The 17,612-nt window shown below is 41.1% G+C and overlaps 1 protein-coding gene and 1 pseudogene across 2 annotated transcripts; one reads left to right on the top strand and one right to left on the bottom strand.

Moving 5' to 3' along the window:
* Window positions 1–3,114: 3,114 nt before the first annotated feature.
* On the bottom strand, window positions 3,115–13,916 carry gpr171 (G protein-coupled receptor 171). 2 transcript variants are annotated; one of them, XM_071496929.1, is made up of 7 exons: window positions 13,660–13,916; window positions 12,236–12,441; window positions 8,318–8,404; window positions 7,964–8,159; window positions 6,171–6,377; window positions 5,851–5,979; window positions 3,115–5,675 (listed from the first exon to the last, which is right to left on the bottom strand). In XM_071496929.1, the coding sequence occupies exons 4-7, from the start codon at window positions 8,129–8,131 to the stop codon at window positions 5,148–5,150; spliced, it is 1,032 nt and encodes a 343-aa protein (XP_071353030.1). In that variant the 5' UTR covers window positions 8,132–8,159; window positions 8,318–8,404; window positions 12,236–12,441; window positions 13,660–13,916; the 3' UTR covers window positions 3,115–5,147. The 2 variants fall into 2 exon arrangements, with proteins under 2 accessions (XP_071353030.1, XP_071353029.1); XM_071496928.1 differs by having other exon boundaries at window positions 6,171–6,380; window positions 13,660–13,915.
* A 789-nt stretch (window positions 13,917–14,705) lies between these two features.
* On the top strand, window positions 14,706–17,566 carry LOC139632397 (uncharacterized; annotated as a pseudogene).
* The last annotated feature ends 46 nt before the right edge of the window (window positions 17,567–17,612 follow it).

Consider the following 17,612-nt stretch of genomic DNA (forward strand, 5'->3'; position numbering starts at 1 on the left):
TTGTGTTTTACTGCAACACCAAGGACACAGTGAGTGCACACAATCATCTCTCTCTCTCTCTTTCTCTCTCTCACTTTCGCTCACTCTCTCTCTCTCTCTCTCTCTCTCTCTCTCTCTCGCTCACATACAGAGAGAGAGAGAGTCCAGATGTTTCCTATTAAATGGGTCCAGGGAGAGCAAAGCCAGGTCGCAGTCAGCCAGCTGGGCTGAAACTATGACACCAAAAAAGAGAAGCCATCAGGATCCACAGGCTGATGAGTTCAACTGGCTCCATGAGGTTTATATGAAAACTACATCACCAACCAGCTGTGATCCCATCACGGAGGGAAGAGTCGAGAATCAAAGGACCAGTCTGACAGTCTTTGTCCTGTTATCAGGTGGTTCAGATGGATCTCAGTCTCATCTCTTTGTGTCCAACACAGACATGGGTCCATGATGTGTTTAGCGTAGCTTAGCACAAAGTATGGTAACAAAGGGAAGCTGCTAGCCCAGCTCCATCTGAAGAGGAAAAACACACATTCCTTTCCGACTTTTCCAAGTTGTTTTTTTCTTTTTTTCATTTACTCAAAAAAAAGAAAGAAGTTTGTCCTTAAAAGAGGTCAATGAAACAGAACTGAGCTCATAACACAGCAAACTGAACTTAACTGACTCAACAAAGACTAAATGGAGCAAACTAATGTCACATGAGAAATTAACTTAAAAATGAACATAATTAAAAACCTACCTGAAAACCAGCCTGGTTGTTTAATTGTATGAAAGTTGCCTCACACTGAATGTAAATCTAAATGATGTAAATGTAAAGTGAGGGTATGTGGATGTGGTGTTACCAGATGCTTTAGTCCAGTGGTTCCCAACCTGAGCCACTGGTGGGCTGCAAAGGTATTGCATAAGTTGGCAGACAAAATCATTTGCAAAACAGTACAATTTTGGTGAAAGATGATTCTAAACTGGACCCACTGCCTCCTCCTCTCAGACTCGTTTCAGATCACATCCCTGTTCATCCACAGTCATATAAAATATATGAAATTTTGTCATTTTGCTGTGTCAAGTCTTGAGTAATGGCTAAAAAGTGTTTTGTGAGGTCACACTGACTTTGACCTTTGTCCTTTGACCACTAAAGTCTAATTAGTTCATCCTTGAGACCAAGTGAACATTTGTGCCATATTTGAAAAAGTTCTTTCAAGGCATTACTGAGGTGTCCATGAGAAGACCCCCAAAAACAATATGTCTACTGCTCCTGCTCTGGAGGCATAAAAATAAAAAATAATGTTTTTAAATGTTTAAAAACTAAATGATCTTTAAAAATATTAAAAGTGTTGAAAAACTTAAGGCCTGTCACTGTGATCCGCCACTGAAAGGAACTTTTTTGTTGTCCCTGATCGGACCACATCATTTACTTGCTCTAAAAGATTAGATCAATGGCAACAACTGAAGAATCATAATGACCAGCTGGTTATCAACAGGAAGAAATAAAAGAGAGAAAAGACAGATGGTTAATCAATATGTTGTCAAACAAAAAGAAAAATTGAGTTTCCTCTGAATGTCATTACCATTATTTTGCCTTTGTATTGTTGCGGGTCAGATGTTCAGGCCGACAACTTTTTTGAGATTTTCAAGTGGGAACCACTTACTTATAGTCCAGCCACCACAAGGTGACAAATACAGAGCTGACCCTAAAGCCTTACACCATACAGTGTTTGCGTTGGAGCCGAGAACCAACAAAAACATATTCCTTCTGTTTGCCAAAAAGTTACCACATTAGAAACATTGTGTGGAGCAAACCGCTCCTGCTGCTCATAACGAGCTTGTATGCATCTGCTTGAAATAGAAAGTTGAGCTGAATTCAGTGACCCTTCCTCTACAGGGACAAAACAGCGGTGTATTTGATCTGCTGACCCTCCCAACTGTGGCAGCAGCTGCAGCACCGAGTCTAAAAGGCTGAATGCTGGCTGACAGTCGGCCGGGTGGGTCACGCCAAGGTATTTGTGGAAGGGAGCTGAATTGAAAAAGGGCCAAAGTGACTGGTTACTCCACCAACACCTTGGCTGAGGAAACAACACCTCTGTCTCCTGTCCTCTCTTGGACCTCCAAGAACTTGGCATCTACGAGGTCCAGGAGATGCAGATGTGGCCAGAGGTTCAAACTGGTAAGACTGAAAACCTCTGTGATCCTCCAGTTCATTGTTTCTTGGGTGGGTGTGGGGCCCACATGTCGTCACATACTACTTTGCCAAGTCTCCGCACAGCTGTTTGCCCCCATACAGCCCCAACTCCCCACACTGCATATTTAAAATGTTCTGGCTGGGAGGAGCTTGGCAGAGGAGAGAGTCCTGTCTGGTGAGAGGCTGAAGAAACCTCCTCTAACTTAGCGATCCTGTATTTGGTTGCTCTTCCTTCAAAACACTATGGAAATGTTAATTTAGAGGCATTTAGATTTTTCTCTCATTCCATGACATTGTGTGATTGTGTGGTTGTCTATACAGCTTGGAGTTGAATGGTACAATATGTCCTCATAGCAGCTGCTTCAATGTCTCCATGTATTTCATGTGTTTTCTGTGGGTTTTACAGTGAATCCAACAAACTGATTTAAACACAGTCTGATTCAGCTACTTTTGTCTCCTACCAATAGAAAATGCAGAATAGATTTCAGGGGCAGAAGTTGAGCTTATTTTCTACAGTCTGCTTTTCAAACTGTAATTTGTACTCGACCGCCACGAGACATGATTAACCATTATTATAAGGTGCTGTGGATAATTTTATAGGTGTAACCTCACAGTCACAAGGTCAGGCCCTGGCTCAGTGTTTACTCCATTAGATCATAGAGCTGTTTGGATTAGAAGATGAATCAGTGTCCAGCAAACCGGTTAAAGGCCCAGTCTGACATTTAGGTAATGTAGCATCATCAGTCAGACAGGTAGATGGATATGAGTTTCATTTCTCTGTGTCCAGTGCAGCTCAGGAATGTTCTGCTGTGGATGTGGCCCATCAGGAAAAAAATGTGTTTTAGACAAAAGACGCCCACAGAAACAATCCAATTTTAGTTTGATTGTATGTTTCATTTAGAAAATTTTTTGCGCTTCTTCCCGTCACAACAGCACTTTGGCAGGACATTATTCTCAACCCCTGAACTACCATGTTCCTATGCACAAGTGCACCTACACCGCAAGCTGTATTTTGCCACAGTCGCAGGTCAGCTGAGTGAAGTCAGAGCTAAACATTGCTTAGTTTTGACAGGAAGATAAAGTTTTTAGATTTAAAAGGTGTCTCTTTTACATTTACTCCAGGCCGTTAATACAACTCCAGAGTTTTTCAGCCCCTAAAACGGAGATTTTCGGAAATGCTGCTGGATCCATTGTAGTTTGAAAACTCTGGGAACCATGACATACACACCTTCCTCACCTCCTGATTGTGTCTCATCAGTTACAACTATCAGACAGAGGTGAATGCAACATGCATAACAACCTAAGGTAACACCACCAATTTGTTTAATCGCTTAAAACACAATCACATGATCAAATATGGCCAACGAGAGAGAGACCAATAAGTGCCAAAGTAATCTTTCATCAATTGTAATGACAGTTAAAGTTTGAAATAATTGTGATAGTGATTTAAGGTCATATCACCCACCCCAGGGTTTAGCATAGCTTAGCACAAAAACTGGACGCAGAGGGAAACTGTTAGCCTAGCTTCATCAGTGATCCACAGCCTACAAAAATATTTACATAGTTTCTTGACATATCATTCATGTAATGTTGTTTTCATTGTTACTACATCCAACAGATAAAAGCACATACTGTACTGTATCACTTTATCTTCAAGAAACTTTCTCATTTTAAAACAACATCACCAAATCTCAATACATCAAGAAACTAATATTATAAATTAGTGAGAGTTTATGACAGGAAGTTCAAAAAAAGAGAAGGTGACAGGACTGAACACACTGACTAGACTCGTCTGTAATAAACTTCCTCCTTGATGTGACTGACCTGCTTTCAAATGAATTTGACTCTGGTGTCAAATACTTACTGAAGATTTCAGTTACAGCAGACAGCAAGGACATTTAAAGCCCCAAACCCTCAGCTGGTGATTGGATTGATAACATTTACAATAACTTGTTTATAAAACTGCAACAGTGGATTGTAAATCATCATGCTACACTCTACTGGTCAGGTTCTACTTTTTGAGTTCTCTTCTTTCTTCTTTTTTGTACACTTGGATTTTCACAGTCACTCTCTTTGTTTTGCCTCTCTTTTTTATGTTATTAAGATTATTTATTAGTTTTAAATTATATTATTATCATTATTATTAATAATATCATTATTATCATCCTTTTCATTAATGCAGTTTGTTTAAAAATGAAGAGTAGTTCAGTATTTGTACACTGCCATGTATCACCCCACACCTCCAATAATGATACTATTGGAACTACACATTGTACACAGTTCTGTATACACACACAAACCTTCCAATAAATCTAAAGCTGTCAAACTCACTTGTTACAGTGTCGTTGTACAAAGACAGAATGGAGGTGAATGATGCAGAACAGTGATGAACACTGGTCACTGCTGCTCTCTGCTGGTTCATCCACAGAATGAAAGGCTGGAGCCTTCAACACTTTGTTTAGTTTGTTTTTGTTTGTTTAATACCTCAAAATTTAAATTTCATGACAAATTATTTTATTTAATTATTATCATGAGTTATAAATTGTCAAACAGCATTATATTGAATGTGCATATACAGAAGGTCTCTTTTACTCCAGCCTTCCATACCTTACTGATATAAAGACCCTTTAACAGCATCAGAAGACAATAATAATTTCAGATTTTGATGCTGACTTTTTAGTCCCTATATTGACAATCAGTGTAACATACAAATTAAGATTCCCAGAAACTAACACCAAGATATCACATGCACAATGAGATTTATGCAGTTACATACTGAATAAACAGTGGATTAACAGCACCGGAGCTTGGAGTTCAGGGTACGAGGCAGAGCGGAGCTGAGAGGTGTATTTTAGACTACAAGTTTCCATATACCTCCAGTCTTTTTGTTACACTAGGCTAAATATGCACTTGACCCATCTCAGGATATTCCAACACTCAGTATATTTCAACATTCTTTATTTGAAGTAGTTCTTGGTGTCTGTGGTTAAGCCGCAATTTCTTGCTGTACAGATGTTGTATGTTGCATCATTTCCTCTGCAGCCTGTTCTTCTGCATCGCTGACTGACTGTTCTCTGCTGCAGGGGAACATTGCTCTGACCGTGTGTCTGAAAGGTGTGTAGAGGTAGAAGAAGAGCAGGGGGTCAAAGCAGAGGTGCAGCACGGTCAGCAGCAACGTTGACTCCTTCCCCAGAAACAGCTGCCGCTTGGTCTCGCAATTTGTGATGACTTCAGTCTGGGCCAGCGTGTATGGTGTCCGGACAACATGGTATGGAACGAAGCTGAGTATGTAGGCCAACGCCACGGCCGTCACACTACCGGCCACTCGCCTTGCATCAGTCCAGAGTTTGGTGTTGGTGCGACTAGCCAGGAGTCTTTTGAGAGCCAGTCCACTGGAGATGAGCACAGCAGCGGAAGCGTTGAGGAACACAGCTGTGCAGAGGAAGACAGTGAGGGCGTGCCAGTGGAGGCTGATGTCCTTCTTCAGGGACGAACAGCTGAGGTACTGCTGGACCTGAAAACAGACCCACAGTGGGATGTTTAACAGTGCATATATGTTGATATTTATTCATAACCGACAAAAAACTTAAACTATATGTCTGAAACACTGGGGTGACTGACACAGGGCACAAACAGAACACAACTGGAACATCCAGTTGACAGTCTTCAGTCAAGAGGAGTTACTGTACCTGGACTTGTTGTATGGGCAGAAGCATGTTGGGCACCATGATGAGCAGCAGGAGCAGCCAGATGACCAGAGACAGCAGCCGGGCGAAGCCGACCTCCTGCAGCCGCAGACAACGCATCGTGTGGTAGTGCTGCAGGAGAGGAGACCCATCAGCCACCAAGACCACCTTCCCCAGAAACAGCTCAACACTTCACCATTTATTCTGACTCACATCCACAATGACTTAATTGGGAAATAGTGAGAAATAGGACAGTGGTGTATTCCACCTGTACTGCTACTGGCTGTGGGTTTACAGAGAAAGGTGAGGCAGCCCCACTGTACCTGCAGGTAGCGGTCAGTAATGATGAGGGCAAGGAAGGCAAGAGACGCGTAGAGGCTGATGTAGATGGTGACGGCGCTGGCCTGGCAGTGAAACACCATAAGGCTCCACGGCGCCGCCCCGAGGTCCTTCAGGATCTTGAAGGGCAGAGCGAGCAGCAGCAGGAGGTCGGCCACCAGCAGGTTGACCAGGTAGACGCTGGTGCTCTGCTGCTGCACAGAAGTATTTACACTTACAAATGCTTTTCAACATAAATTCCCACTTTTATTTCAGTTTATAGTTTCATCAGATACAATTTCTCATCTCACATCACCTCATCTCCTCCTTTGTGATATGACCTCATCTTGTTTAATTTCTCAACACTGACTGATCATGCTTCACCACATCTCATCTCAAAATAATTCACTCAACATTTTGTTATATTATTTATCTCATCTCATCTTGCCTCTACATTTTCCTCGTTATTGTATGTCACTTAACTTGACGAGTGGCATCATCACGTCATCTCATTTTATCTCACTTTACTCTATCCTCATCTTCTTTCCTTATCTATAAAATCCTTAAAACCCTGACCTGACTGGACATATCTACTCTTGTTTCATCAGTTTCTCTTCTCTTCATTTGTTTCAGGTTATGTCTGATGTTCTCATCTCATCTGACATCATCATCTTGTTTCAATTCACTTCAACTTATTTATTTACTTTATGAACTTTATTATCTGTATGTTTTTTTTGTCTCATCTTATTTTTTCTCACCTAATACCACTAGAACTGATCTCACCACAACTTCTTCATATCCCTCTACAATCAGATTCTCAGACAGTGTCAGACAGACTTAATCTCTAATCTCATCTCACTTCATCTCATCTCACTTCATCTCGTCTCATCTCACTTCATCTCGTCTCATCTAACTCCACCTCATCTCACGCCATATCTTCCTCTCATTTCACTCTCTTACTTCAACTCATCTTACTTCATCTCACTTCAACTTGTCTCACTTCATCTCATCTCATCTTATCTCACTTATCTCACATCACCCCTCTTAACAGTACAATTTCATCTAAACAAATCTCTTCTTGACATAAATCCTCAGTTATTTTTTTATCTCAGCTGACATAACCTCACCTTAGATAAAAACCATTTCACCAAATCTCACTTCATTTTCTCTCATCACATCTCTCATGATCTTAATATATTTTAACTCTGGTATTTTGCATGGTTACATCAAATCTCATCAATCTCATGTCACAGTAACTGGATTAAATAAAATCTCATCTTGACTTACATTTTGTCACCTCTCATTTCAACTCACCTGACATCCTCTAATCTCATGACATCACACTTCACCTGACATGAGATCCTGTTACTTCACCTACATTTATATTTTCTCATCTCATCAAAACTCTTTCTGCTTCGTCTCATCTCATGTTCCATCTCACTTCATGTTCTCAGCTCACTCATTGTACTTTGTACATTGTACTTTTTTAGCTCTTTTTGAATTGATTCCTCTCACCTGAAATCCTTTCAGATCCCCTGAGGTAAAATATAATGAGATCAGGTGAGATGTCATGAGACAACATCATGACATCTCGCCTGAACTCATTATATTTTACCCCAAGTCACCTCATGTAATTCTATTCAATCTTATCTGATCTCATAACATCTCATTTTAAATTTCTTCACCTGTCCTCATCTCACCTCAGATTATCTCCATCTCTTCTGATGCTCCAATTTCACATCCTCCACCACCACATCTGATAAGATCTTACCTCCAGTTTCACTGCAGAAACTCTCACCTTTGCTCTGGGACTGCGGATGAAGGCCCACACTGACAGCAGGTTTCCAGGCAGACTGATGATGAAGATGAGGATGTAGAGGACAGTAAAGGGTAACATCTGGTCATTGACAATACACTGCTTGCCCTGCTCAGCTCCTCCAGCGCTGACATTGGAAGAAGGAAGCATCACAAATACCTGCAGTGCTCACCTGGAGCTGAAAAACACAAAGCTTACAGCATTGGTTTGCTTTCATTCATGGTGAATAGTTTTACTGCTAAATTCGAAATGAAATAAAATTCAACAGAGAAAGCATCATTACTGTGTTTGAAACAAACGTAACACGAGGAGTTGCAGGTTCGATGTTGTTCTTACTGAGGAAGATGTCTGAGGAAGTCTGTATCTTCAGCAGCTGCTCTGATTGTGGTTTGGATGTCTGATGTTCACAGTGAGTTTCACAGTCTGGTTGGAAACAGGAAGAGCAGAGACTTGTGGGAAGAGAATTTACTTTTAAATTAAAGTTACGACAGTTTTGTTTATTTTACATGAGACAAATGAGCCTCTCTTCGATTGTTATGTATTTTGTTCTGAACTTTGAAAACTGTAAAAGCTGTAAATCTGATATGTGCAAAGGTCTGGGCACCAAGTCAGTCCTTAATAACTTGCCAACATGTTCAGCATGGAGGTGGAAATATTCTGCTTTGTGGCTGCGTGGCAGCCAGCAGCACAGGAAACACTGCACAGATTGAGGGAAGAATGGATTCCACATTTTTCGATGCTGACGTCCTGCAGTCAGCCAAGGCAGTGAAATTGAAAAGACACCGGCTTCTGGCACTGGCTGGAAAGCTAACCCTAACCATAAACTGAAGATTGGAAAATATCAGTTATTATTTATTAAGAGTTTTAGACTCAAGAACTTTAGAGTGTATGTTTTGAGTTCATCTTTTCTTTCCTCCCATATCTTAACAGTGCCCGGTCCCTCGCTGCCAAGACCCTGTTCTCACTGTCACTGATCTGTCAAACTAAGGATATGATCAGATGCTGATCCCCTTCACAAGCTATAACCCTGTGGAACTGTCCCATTATTTATGGTTTTCGTATAACCTGACTCGTTGACAGATTTGATGAAATTACTGAAAAACGTTCTCAAACAAACTCTGGGACCTGGTGAAAGGGGACTGAAGCAGCCTTTTAAAGTTAATTATGTTAATATTCTAATTATTTGAACCTTTATAAATGGAGGATGCAACAGTCTACAATATTCTACAAGGATTAACTTGATTTGTCTTGCTGGATGTACAGGAGCTCCAACAGTTGATCTTAAATCTCAGAGAGCAGGGTGTGACAGACAGACAGGTGAGCGGAGCCGCTGGGCAGGATGTGAAGCAAACGCTGCGGTAACAGACAAACTGTCTGCAGCAGGAAATCCTAAATAAGGAAATTTTCTGTCACTTTTTGTCTTAGACAGAGCAGCTACTATTCTGTTCAAACATGATTCACACTGACATTTGTAATAATGCAGCAATCAACACAACTTTACTCAAGGGCGTGTGGTGTGGTTTTCTCCACACATCTGAGTAGGGAGTTTTACATAATATTGTTATTTTTAAGCTGACAGACAGTTGTGGGTTAAATGTCACAAAGTGAGTAAGATGAACTTTGGTTTTGTTAGTCCCAGATTTCAAAACTAAGTTGATGACATTAGAAAGAGAAGATTGACATCACTTATTACACACAATGCACTGAAAAACTTCAACTACAGTTTCGTGCTGTTAAAGAATAACTCTAGTGTTATTCTATATGTTTATGCTTATGTCAGTAACTGTCTTTTTCTAAATCTGTCTCTCAATATTTCCTGGTTCACTCAGCTCTGAGCAAACTAAAGATGTAAATCTTCAAAAACATGTCAGATTAAAAAAAAGAGACTTAAAAAGATGTGACATGTTTTTAGACTGAGCACGTAGCTAACCTTGGAGGGGATCTGTCTTCATAGACACATTTGCTCCTGACATGTCCTCACTAGTTAAGATTTTTCCTGGTTCATGAAACGAGAACCAGCCTGGTCTCAGCAAACAGGGCATGAATAAGACATAAATTTCACCTGTCATTTCACATGACCTCATTTCTCCACTGAATAACCCCTAACTTCTGACCCAGTAGCATTAAACAAAACATAAAAGCTTAAAGTGTGTCAACATGACATGTAAAATGTCATTAAAAATGGTTAAAGTTATTTATAGGCCATCCCACAGACCATCTACATACAGAAAGAAAAGGAAAATAACAGAACTGTACAGTCCATACACCAGCTGGCAAACAAACATGATGATCAGTTTCACCTTCACAAAGAAAAACAAGCGTGTGCATGATGTTCAGTCCGACCTTAAAGAATCATTCAGCTGGTATTCTCTGTTTTTCTGATGGCGGTCTGTCTCTGAGCCCAGAGCCCACTGCGGTCATTCATTTCTCTCACCCAGCTGTTGGTGTGGTTGTGAGGTACAAAGGTGTCACCCCGAAACTCCTGTGATCTCAAACTAAGAAAGATCCATCAAAGAACTGACCCCAATACCAACAGTGTTACAACTAAAACCCAGCTGAGTAAGCAGGAGACGGTTGGAGCCTGTTCATTGGTGCTGTTTGTTCAGACCGACATGTTGGTCCAAAGTGAAACTTCTGAACAACTACGTGTCCTGAGCAACGTGAGACTCTCCTCATCGAATCTTCAGGACAAAAGATGAAGATGAACTGCTGGGTCAGAAAACATCTGTCAAAGGTACACGAGGACTGTGGACACAAGAACTGAGGGAGAGGCGTTTGTTTCCGCCGCTATCAGCAAGTTGATGCTGAAGATTAAACTGCTGAGAAAACAGATATTACATTAAATTTAGAATATAAACCAATAGAGTCCAGTGTTTCTATGATCTGTCAAATGATCATTTACAGAAAAGACTGAGATGAAAAACACCAGCTCCTCCTCCTTCCTCCTCTCATCAGGTCAAAGTCTTTTCTTCTGGTTTAGTGAAATATTATCTCCATATGTGTCGCAGGGTGAATGTGGATCAAAAAAAGAAACATTTAAGTTTGATTATGTGTCATCCTGCAGTTACAAAATGAGCATATCACTTCTGGTCTCCATCTTTGTTTGCTGGTGTCAGACTGAAATTGTGCCACGACGTATTGAGGGTGCTGCACCCTGGGACCTTTGAGCAGTAAATGTGTTGGTAAGTTTTGTAAATAGCATCAACTGTGTGTTATTGCTCACAGGTTACCACAGCTGGGGCCAAGGATGTAATCCAGTATGACTGCCTAACGTTAGTACGAAGACGTTTCTGAGCAGTTTGTAACTTATCATGGCTGTGGTGGATTCACTCAGTGAATTCATCAGAGGGACAATGACTGGTCTGAATACGTCGAGAGACTGGAGCACTTTTTTCCTGGAGAATGACATCACAGGAGAGGAAAAGACACGGCGGGTTCTCCTCATGGTGGGCAGGGCTAAGACGAAAAAATTAATACACAATCTAGCAACGGAAACCAGAAGACACTGGATTCAGGGAGCTGGGGTTGATAAAATCACAGACTGTGTAATGGTCCACTAATGTCTTTTTTTAATACTTTTTATTTATGGTGGTTTTACATAATTAAAACACAAAACATACACCAATAATGTTGACAAATACAGTACAAAAAAGACAGTAAATGAAAAAGGTCCCCTAATGTTTTTGAGTCCCAACTTCATTCCATTAATTACTTCCTTTTTTTTCGGGGGGGGGGGTCCATACCTGAAATTACATTTATTAATTTACTGTTCTTTTTGTAAGTACTGTATCTGTCCATTTTAACTGACTAGGTTTTGTCTGCCTGTTTTTAATTATGTAGAACCACCATAAAGGAAATCACAGACTGAATCCTGAACCCCCGAACCTGGGTTGAGTAAATCCTTTTACCCCTGGTAAAAGGGGAGCTGCTTGGCTGTGTAAACTGTTCAGGGGTTTAGTACGGAGCATTTACTGTACATAACTTCTCAGGTTACCACAGCAGTTACACACTAAATCAGACATCTACATCACTGCCCAGTGGACAGAAAATCCTTCACAGTACTTCAGACTGTCAGTCAGTATTTTTTCTTGTTTCAATTACTGTGAACAGAAGCAGAGGCTCAGCGTGAGTAAAGACGAACAAACTGAGCTGAAGAGGAACCAGCATCACTTCTGAGGAGGACAGTGTCTGACTTTAACTGTAGTGTGATCATTAGCCTGGAAAAGCTCAAAATAAACCTGAATAATCTCTTACCTCCTGCGCTGTCCTCTCACTGGCCCTAAGACCACGTGTTGGACCCCTGAGGACTGGTCGGTTCTCTGGGTTCTCCTCAGGCCCTCGGAGTGTGTTTGGTCCAGTGTGCTCATGTACTCAGAGCCGCGGAAGCTACAAATGCAGCGAAGGTGTTTTCCTGACTGTTAGTATGCTGCTGTCGTCAGCAGACCACAAGCCACGCTTCCCTGCAAAACACACACACACACACACACACACACACACACACAGGCAGCTGTAAATGGGCTTTTCAGCAACTGACTCATGAGTTATGTTGGTTTCAGAAAAGCAGTAGTTGATCTGTTTTAAAGTGAGGAAACTAAATGAGGGACTTCTGGTTTATCTCATGACTACAGATATTAATGTTAAATATCAGTTACCTGTGTGGGAGAAGAGTGATGATGATTAAGTGTGGAAGTACCTTTAAAAAATAAAGATACTGACTGAATGGCAGAAATGTACCCATATACCCTTACACATTTGCTTGTACACACACACACACACACACACACACACACACACACACACACACACACACACACACACACACACACACACACACACACACTTTAATGGGGTTGGGGTAATGCAACCTCTGAACAAGACTAAAGCTGCCAGTATACTCCATCAGAACTGTGGTCAGATAGTGGGGAAGCTGCAGAAATCCCCTCCCACACCTTCCCCTCCCATTTTCAACCTCAGATTAAGGGGTTTCTGTGTGTGACTGTTTCTGTATCTTTCTGACTATGAAAACCATCATTCACACCCACTTCACATTGTGATTGGTCAGCTGTGTGGAGGTGAGGAAGGAGCCGGGGTTTGACCCTTTCCCTCAGCTTTTGTTTTTTTTTTTTTCCACTCTTCAAGTGTTTCTGTCACCATGTTGTAAAATTAGTTGTTTTACATTCTCCTCTCAGTCAGTCAGCTCCATCACATGGACCCAGAATGCAACAGTCTGTGGGTTGGTGTGCATTTTACATTTAAAAATAAGTATAACTAAAGACATGATAATAAAACCAAAACACACAGTCTCCCAACAGTCATACAAACAGACATACAAATACTCAGGAACTGTGTTTGATGACAGATGAAAATACAGATGTGACAGGCTCAGCAGCATCTGTACTGTCGGTGTGGACTAAACTACTTTGGAGTAGATCACACACATTTTAATTCCTCTTTTATTAACATTTTCATTTATATGAAAGGCTAGAATTGCATTTTATTGAGCGTCAAGTATGTTCACACATACAAGGAACTGACTTTGGTGGTTGGTGCCAAAATATCAGAAAAGAAAAACTAAAATCCAACAAAAGAGAAACTTAATGAGGAAATAAAAGTAGTAAGAGTGATAAAGGCCAATAAAGAGTAATAAAGTGAGGGTGCATTAGTAGGAAACACTGTACCTTCCTTTAGAAAAGGAAAGGAGATGATGGAGTCCCACAGTTTGTGAATGAATCTTCTCTACTTAACAAATTTATAAAAATGTCAAAAGCACCTATGTCAGGAAACTCTATATGATCTGAATATCTCTCACTCTGGCCTCTTCCTCTGCACCTTATTTTTATTGAATTATTATTTTAATGGACAAGTGGTTAGAAAAGGAGATTATTCTCCTTAGTCAGCCCTATAGTCTGTGTTCTTCCCCTCCTCTGCAAGTTCTCCCTTGAGACATTTTTTCTTCCCTGGACTTTATGCCTTGTTCCACTTCTCACCTGTTGCCCTTTTGCAATCACCTGAGTGTCCTGCCCCCCACCCCCACCCCCACCCCTGAGCTGTGTGCCAAATCAGAGGAACTGAACTGAAATGAGACAGTCTGGCCTGCAGAACATTTTCACTTTGCATCACCAGCTGTTTCCGCCCTTACTGTTGCATCACAAAGCATGGCTCCTGTCGTCTAGCAACCTTGACAACACTTTTCTTTCAAAATCTTGAGGTTTAAAGGAACATTCAAAATAAGATCTCCTCTTTGTCTGGCCTATTTCTCCCAGACACAGTTTAACATAAATATAAGATTTTGACCATTTTTTCATATTTCAAGCTCAACTCCTATAAACTTAAGAGTCTTTTTTTCTCTCGCTGCTCTGATCTTTACTTGTCTGAAATAATCAGCTCTGAGAACAGTTAGATCCTAAAGAAAATTTGATTTGTTCATAAATGAGCCTGACTAACACCTGAATCTGTGATTGTGATCAAATGAAGACTTGTAAGCACAACATCAGATTTCTTTTCTCCTGTTATTCTCAAACTGGACAGGATTGGTTTCTCAGATCTTGATCTCTTCTTTTGCTCCTCATTTCTCCTGGGGGGGGGGGGGGGGGGGGGGGGGGGGGGTTAGGAGAAACAGGTCAGAATTCAGTAATCTCCAAAAATTCCTAAATTCTCCTCTGGGAATACTTACATCTAAAAGTGTAATCCTCAGGCTCTATATTATTTTCATAACCAGCAAGCAATGAATCCCTGGATAGGTTGGGCCAGGAAGGATCCACGTGATGGAGACTTCGTTGACCATGAAAAGGAAGCATTTGAAGGAGCCTTTAACATGGGACAGTCTGGGACACAATCAGTCTTCCAATGCAGCCTCCGAAGGGTGTGGCCCCTGAACTGGGACACAGCTAACATCCTAGTTTCCCCAGTCAGGATTTGATCCTGCCATTATTCACTGGCTGCTTGTGGGATCATCTGCTTGTTCTATGTTCCAGTGTCTCTGTTCATCCATCAGCTAGTGAGTCTGTTTTTCACTGTTAAAGAGTCAGCTGGGTCATTTTCCGGTCATCCTGGCTTCAAGCAGAAAGATGCTCAGACATTTGATACAGGTGAAGAACATCACTGAGTCGTCACTACAAGTAACTCATTACACATCACACACTTCATTTGATCCATTGCTGGTATTAGAGTATTGATGAAAGCAGCTGTGAGACATTACAGAACAAATACTGTTGTATCAGATGTTCGAATAACTAATGAAAGTGTCCACACTGTACCAGCTGTGCAGTACACAGAGATGTGTGGCCAGGCTAAAAGGAAGTCTAAATAATAAATATTAAAAGATTAGTAATTTAAAAAAAAAAAAAAAAAAAAAAAAAAAAACCGCCACCTAGGTTTGAGAGCCTAGGACTCTAAAAACGCAGGTTCTTAATTTAAAATCAGGGTTGAACAGAGTTAAAAACCAGGAGTCCAACCAAGAGTGTTCATAAAATTTATTGTTTAAAATAAATAAATAACCCAGCCCAAAGTCTCACCAAAGGATCCCACAGTCTCTGGATCTTCTCCTTCTCCAACCAGCTGAAGCGACAGGTGGAGGGTGGAGCAGGCCTCAGGCACAGAAGAAGAAGACAGAAGAAGAAACACTCGGGATCACACTACATGCAACTCAGTATAATCCAAAATAATAAATCTCTGTAAACAAACACACAAAACACCACAACATGCAAAATAACAAAATTTGGTAAGCAAAACATGCACAATAAAATTGACCTCGTCACATATGTAGAGGTATGAATTTCATCATCTGCCAAGTGAAGCCACAGAAATTTGCCTTGCATTTGCAATAAAAGGTGGTCTGATCAGGCGGAAATGCAAAAATGCCCCACCTCAGCACAACAGACTAGTGTCTGTTAGAAGTTGCTGTGAAATGAATGCAGTGGCTGCAGACAGAAGACAGCAACTGTCAGAACTGATGAGGAATGATCAGGCAAATTCAGCATCTGAAAAAATACCATATCGACAGAGAAGTAACATTTCCTTGGATGAAACAAGATGGTTGAAATGGACAAATTAATATTTCTGTTCTTGTTAAATCAACATGCAACTTGCAATGAATGCTTTCCTATTACATGAGGTTAACAAAGCCTCTTATGTTGTTTTATTAAAGAATGAGGTTGTGGTACCCGTGGCTTATAGAAGCCTTCATTTTAATGCAATACTCACACACCATACAGTGGAGGAAATAATTATTTGATCCCTCACTAATTTTGTTAGTTTGCCCACTGACATAGAAGCGTACAGTCTATAATTTTAAAAGTAGGTTCCTTTTTACAATGAGAGACAGAATATCAAAAAGAAAATTCAGAAAACCACATTATATAAAAGATATAAATTGATTTGCATTTCATTGAGTGAAATAAGTATTTGATCCCCTGCCAACCATTAACAATTCTGGCTCCCACAGACTGGTTAAATACTCCTACTCCTTAGACACACCGAAAAAAACTTGTTTCCTGCAGCAAAGACACCTGTGTCAATCAGTCACCTGTATAAAAGACACCTGTCCATGCAATCAATCAGACTCCAACCTCTCCACCATAGGCAAGACCAAAGAGCTGTCTAAGGACATCAGGGACAAGATTGTAGACCTGCACAAGGCTGGATTGGGCTACAAGACCATAGGCAAGAAGCTGGGTGAGAAAGAGACAACTGTTGGTGCAATTATTCGAAAATGGAAGAAACACAAAATGACCATCAATCGACCTCGTTCTGGGGCTCCACGCAAGATCTCACCTCGTGGTGTATCGCTGATCATGAGGAAGGTGAGAAATCAGCCAAGAACTACATGGGAGGAGCTTGCTAATGATCTCAAGGCAGCTGGGACCACAATAACCAAGAAAACCATTGGTAACACACTACACCGCAATGGATTAAAATCCTGCAGTGCCTGCAAGGCCCCCCTGCTCAAGAAGGCACATGTACAGGCCCGTCTGAAGTTTGCCAATGATCACCTGAATGATTCAGAGAAGTCTTGAGAGAAAGTGCTGTGGTCAGATAAAACCAAACTCGAGCTCTTTGGCATCTACTCGACTCGCCGTGTTTGGAGGAAGAAAAATACTGACTATGACCCCAAGAACACCGTCCCCACTGTCAAGCATGGAGGTGGAAACATTATGCTTTGGGGGTGTTTCTCTGCTAATGGGACAGGACGACTTCACCACATTGATGGAAAGATGGACGGGGCCATGCACCGTAAAATCCTGAGTGACAACCTTCTTCCCTCCGCCAGGGAACTGAAAATGGGTCGTGGATGGGTCTTCCAGCACGACAATTACCCAAAACATACGGCCAAGGCAACAAAGGAATGGCTCAAAAAGAAGCATATTAAGGTAATGGAGTGGCTTAGCCAGTCTCCGGACCTTAATCCCATAGAAAATCTGTGGAGGGACAGCCTCGAAACCTTAAGGATTTGGAGGTGATTTGCAAAGAGGAGTGCACCAAGATTCCTCCTGATATGTGCACAAACCTGGTAATTAACTACAAGAAACGTCTGACCTCTGTGCTTGCCCACAAGGGTTTTGCCACCAAGTACTAAGCCATGTTTTGCCTGGGGATCAAATACTTATTTCATTCGATAAAATGCAAGTCTGTT

This window comes from Trachinotus anak, unplaced genomic scaffold (assembly GCF_046630095.1).
Source record: "Trachinotus anak isolate AG129_WGS33_773 ecotype Australia unplaced genomic scaffold, CSIRO_AGI_Tana_v1 ptg000014l, whole genome shotgun sequence".
Classification (NCBI taxonomy): Eukaryota; Metazoa; Chordata; class Actinopteri; order Carangiformes; family Carangidae; genus Trachinotus; species Trachinotus anak.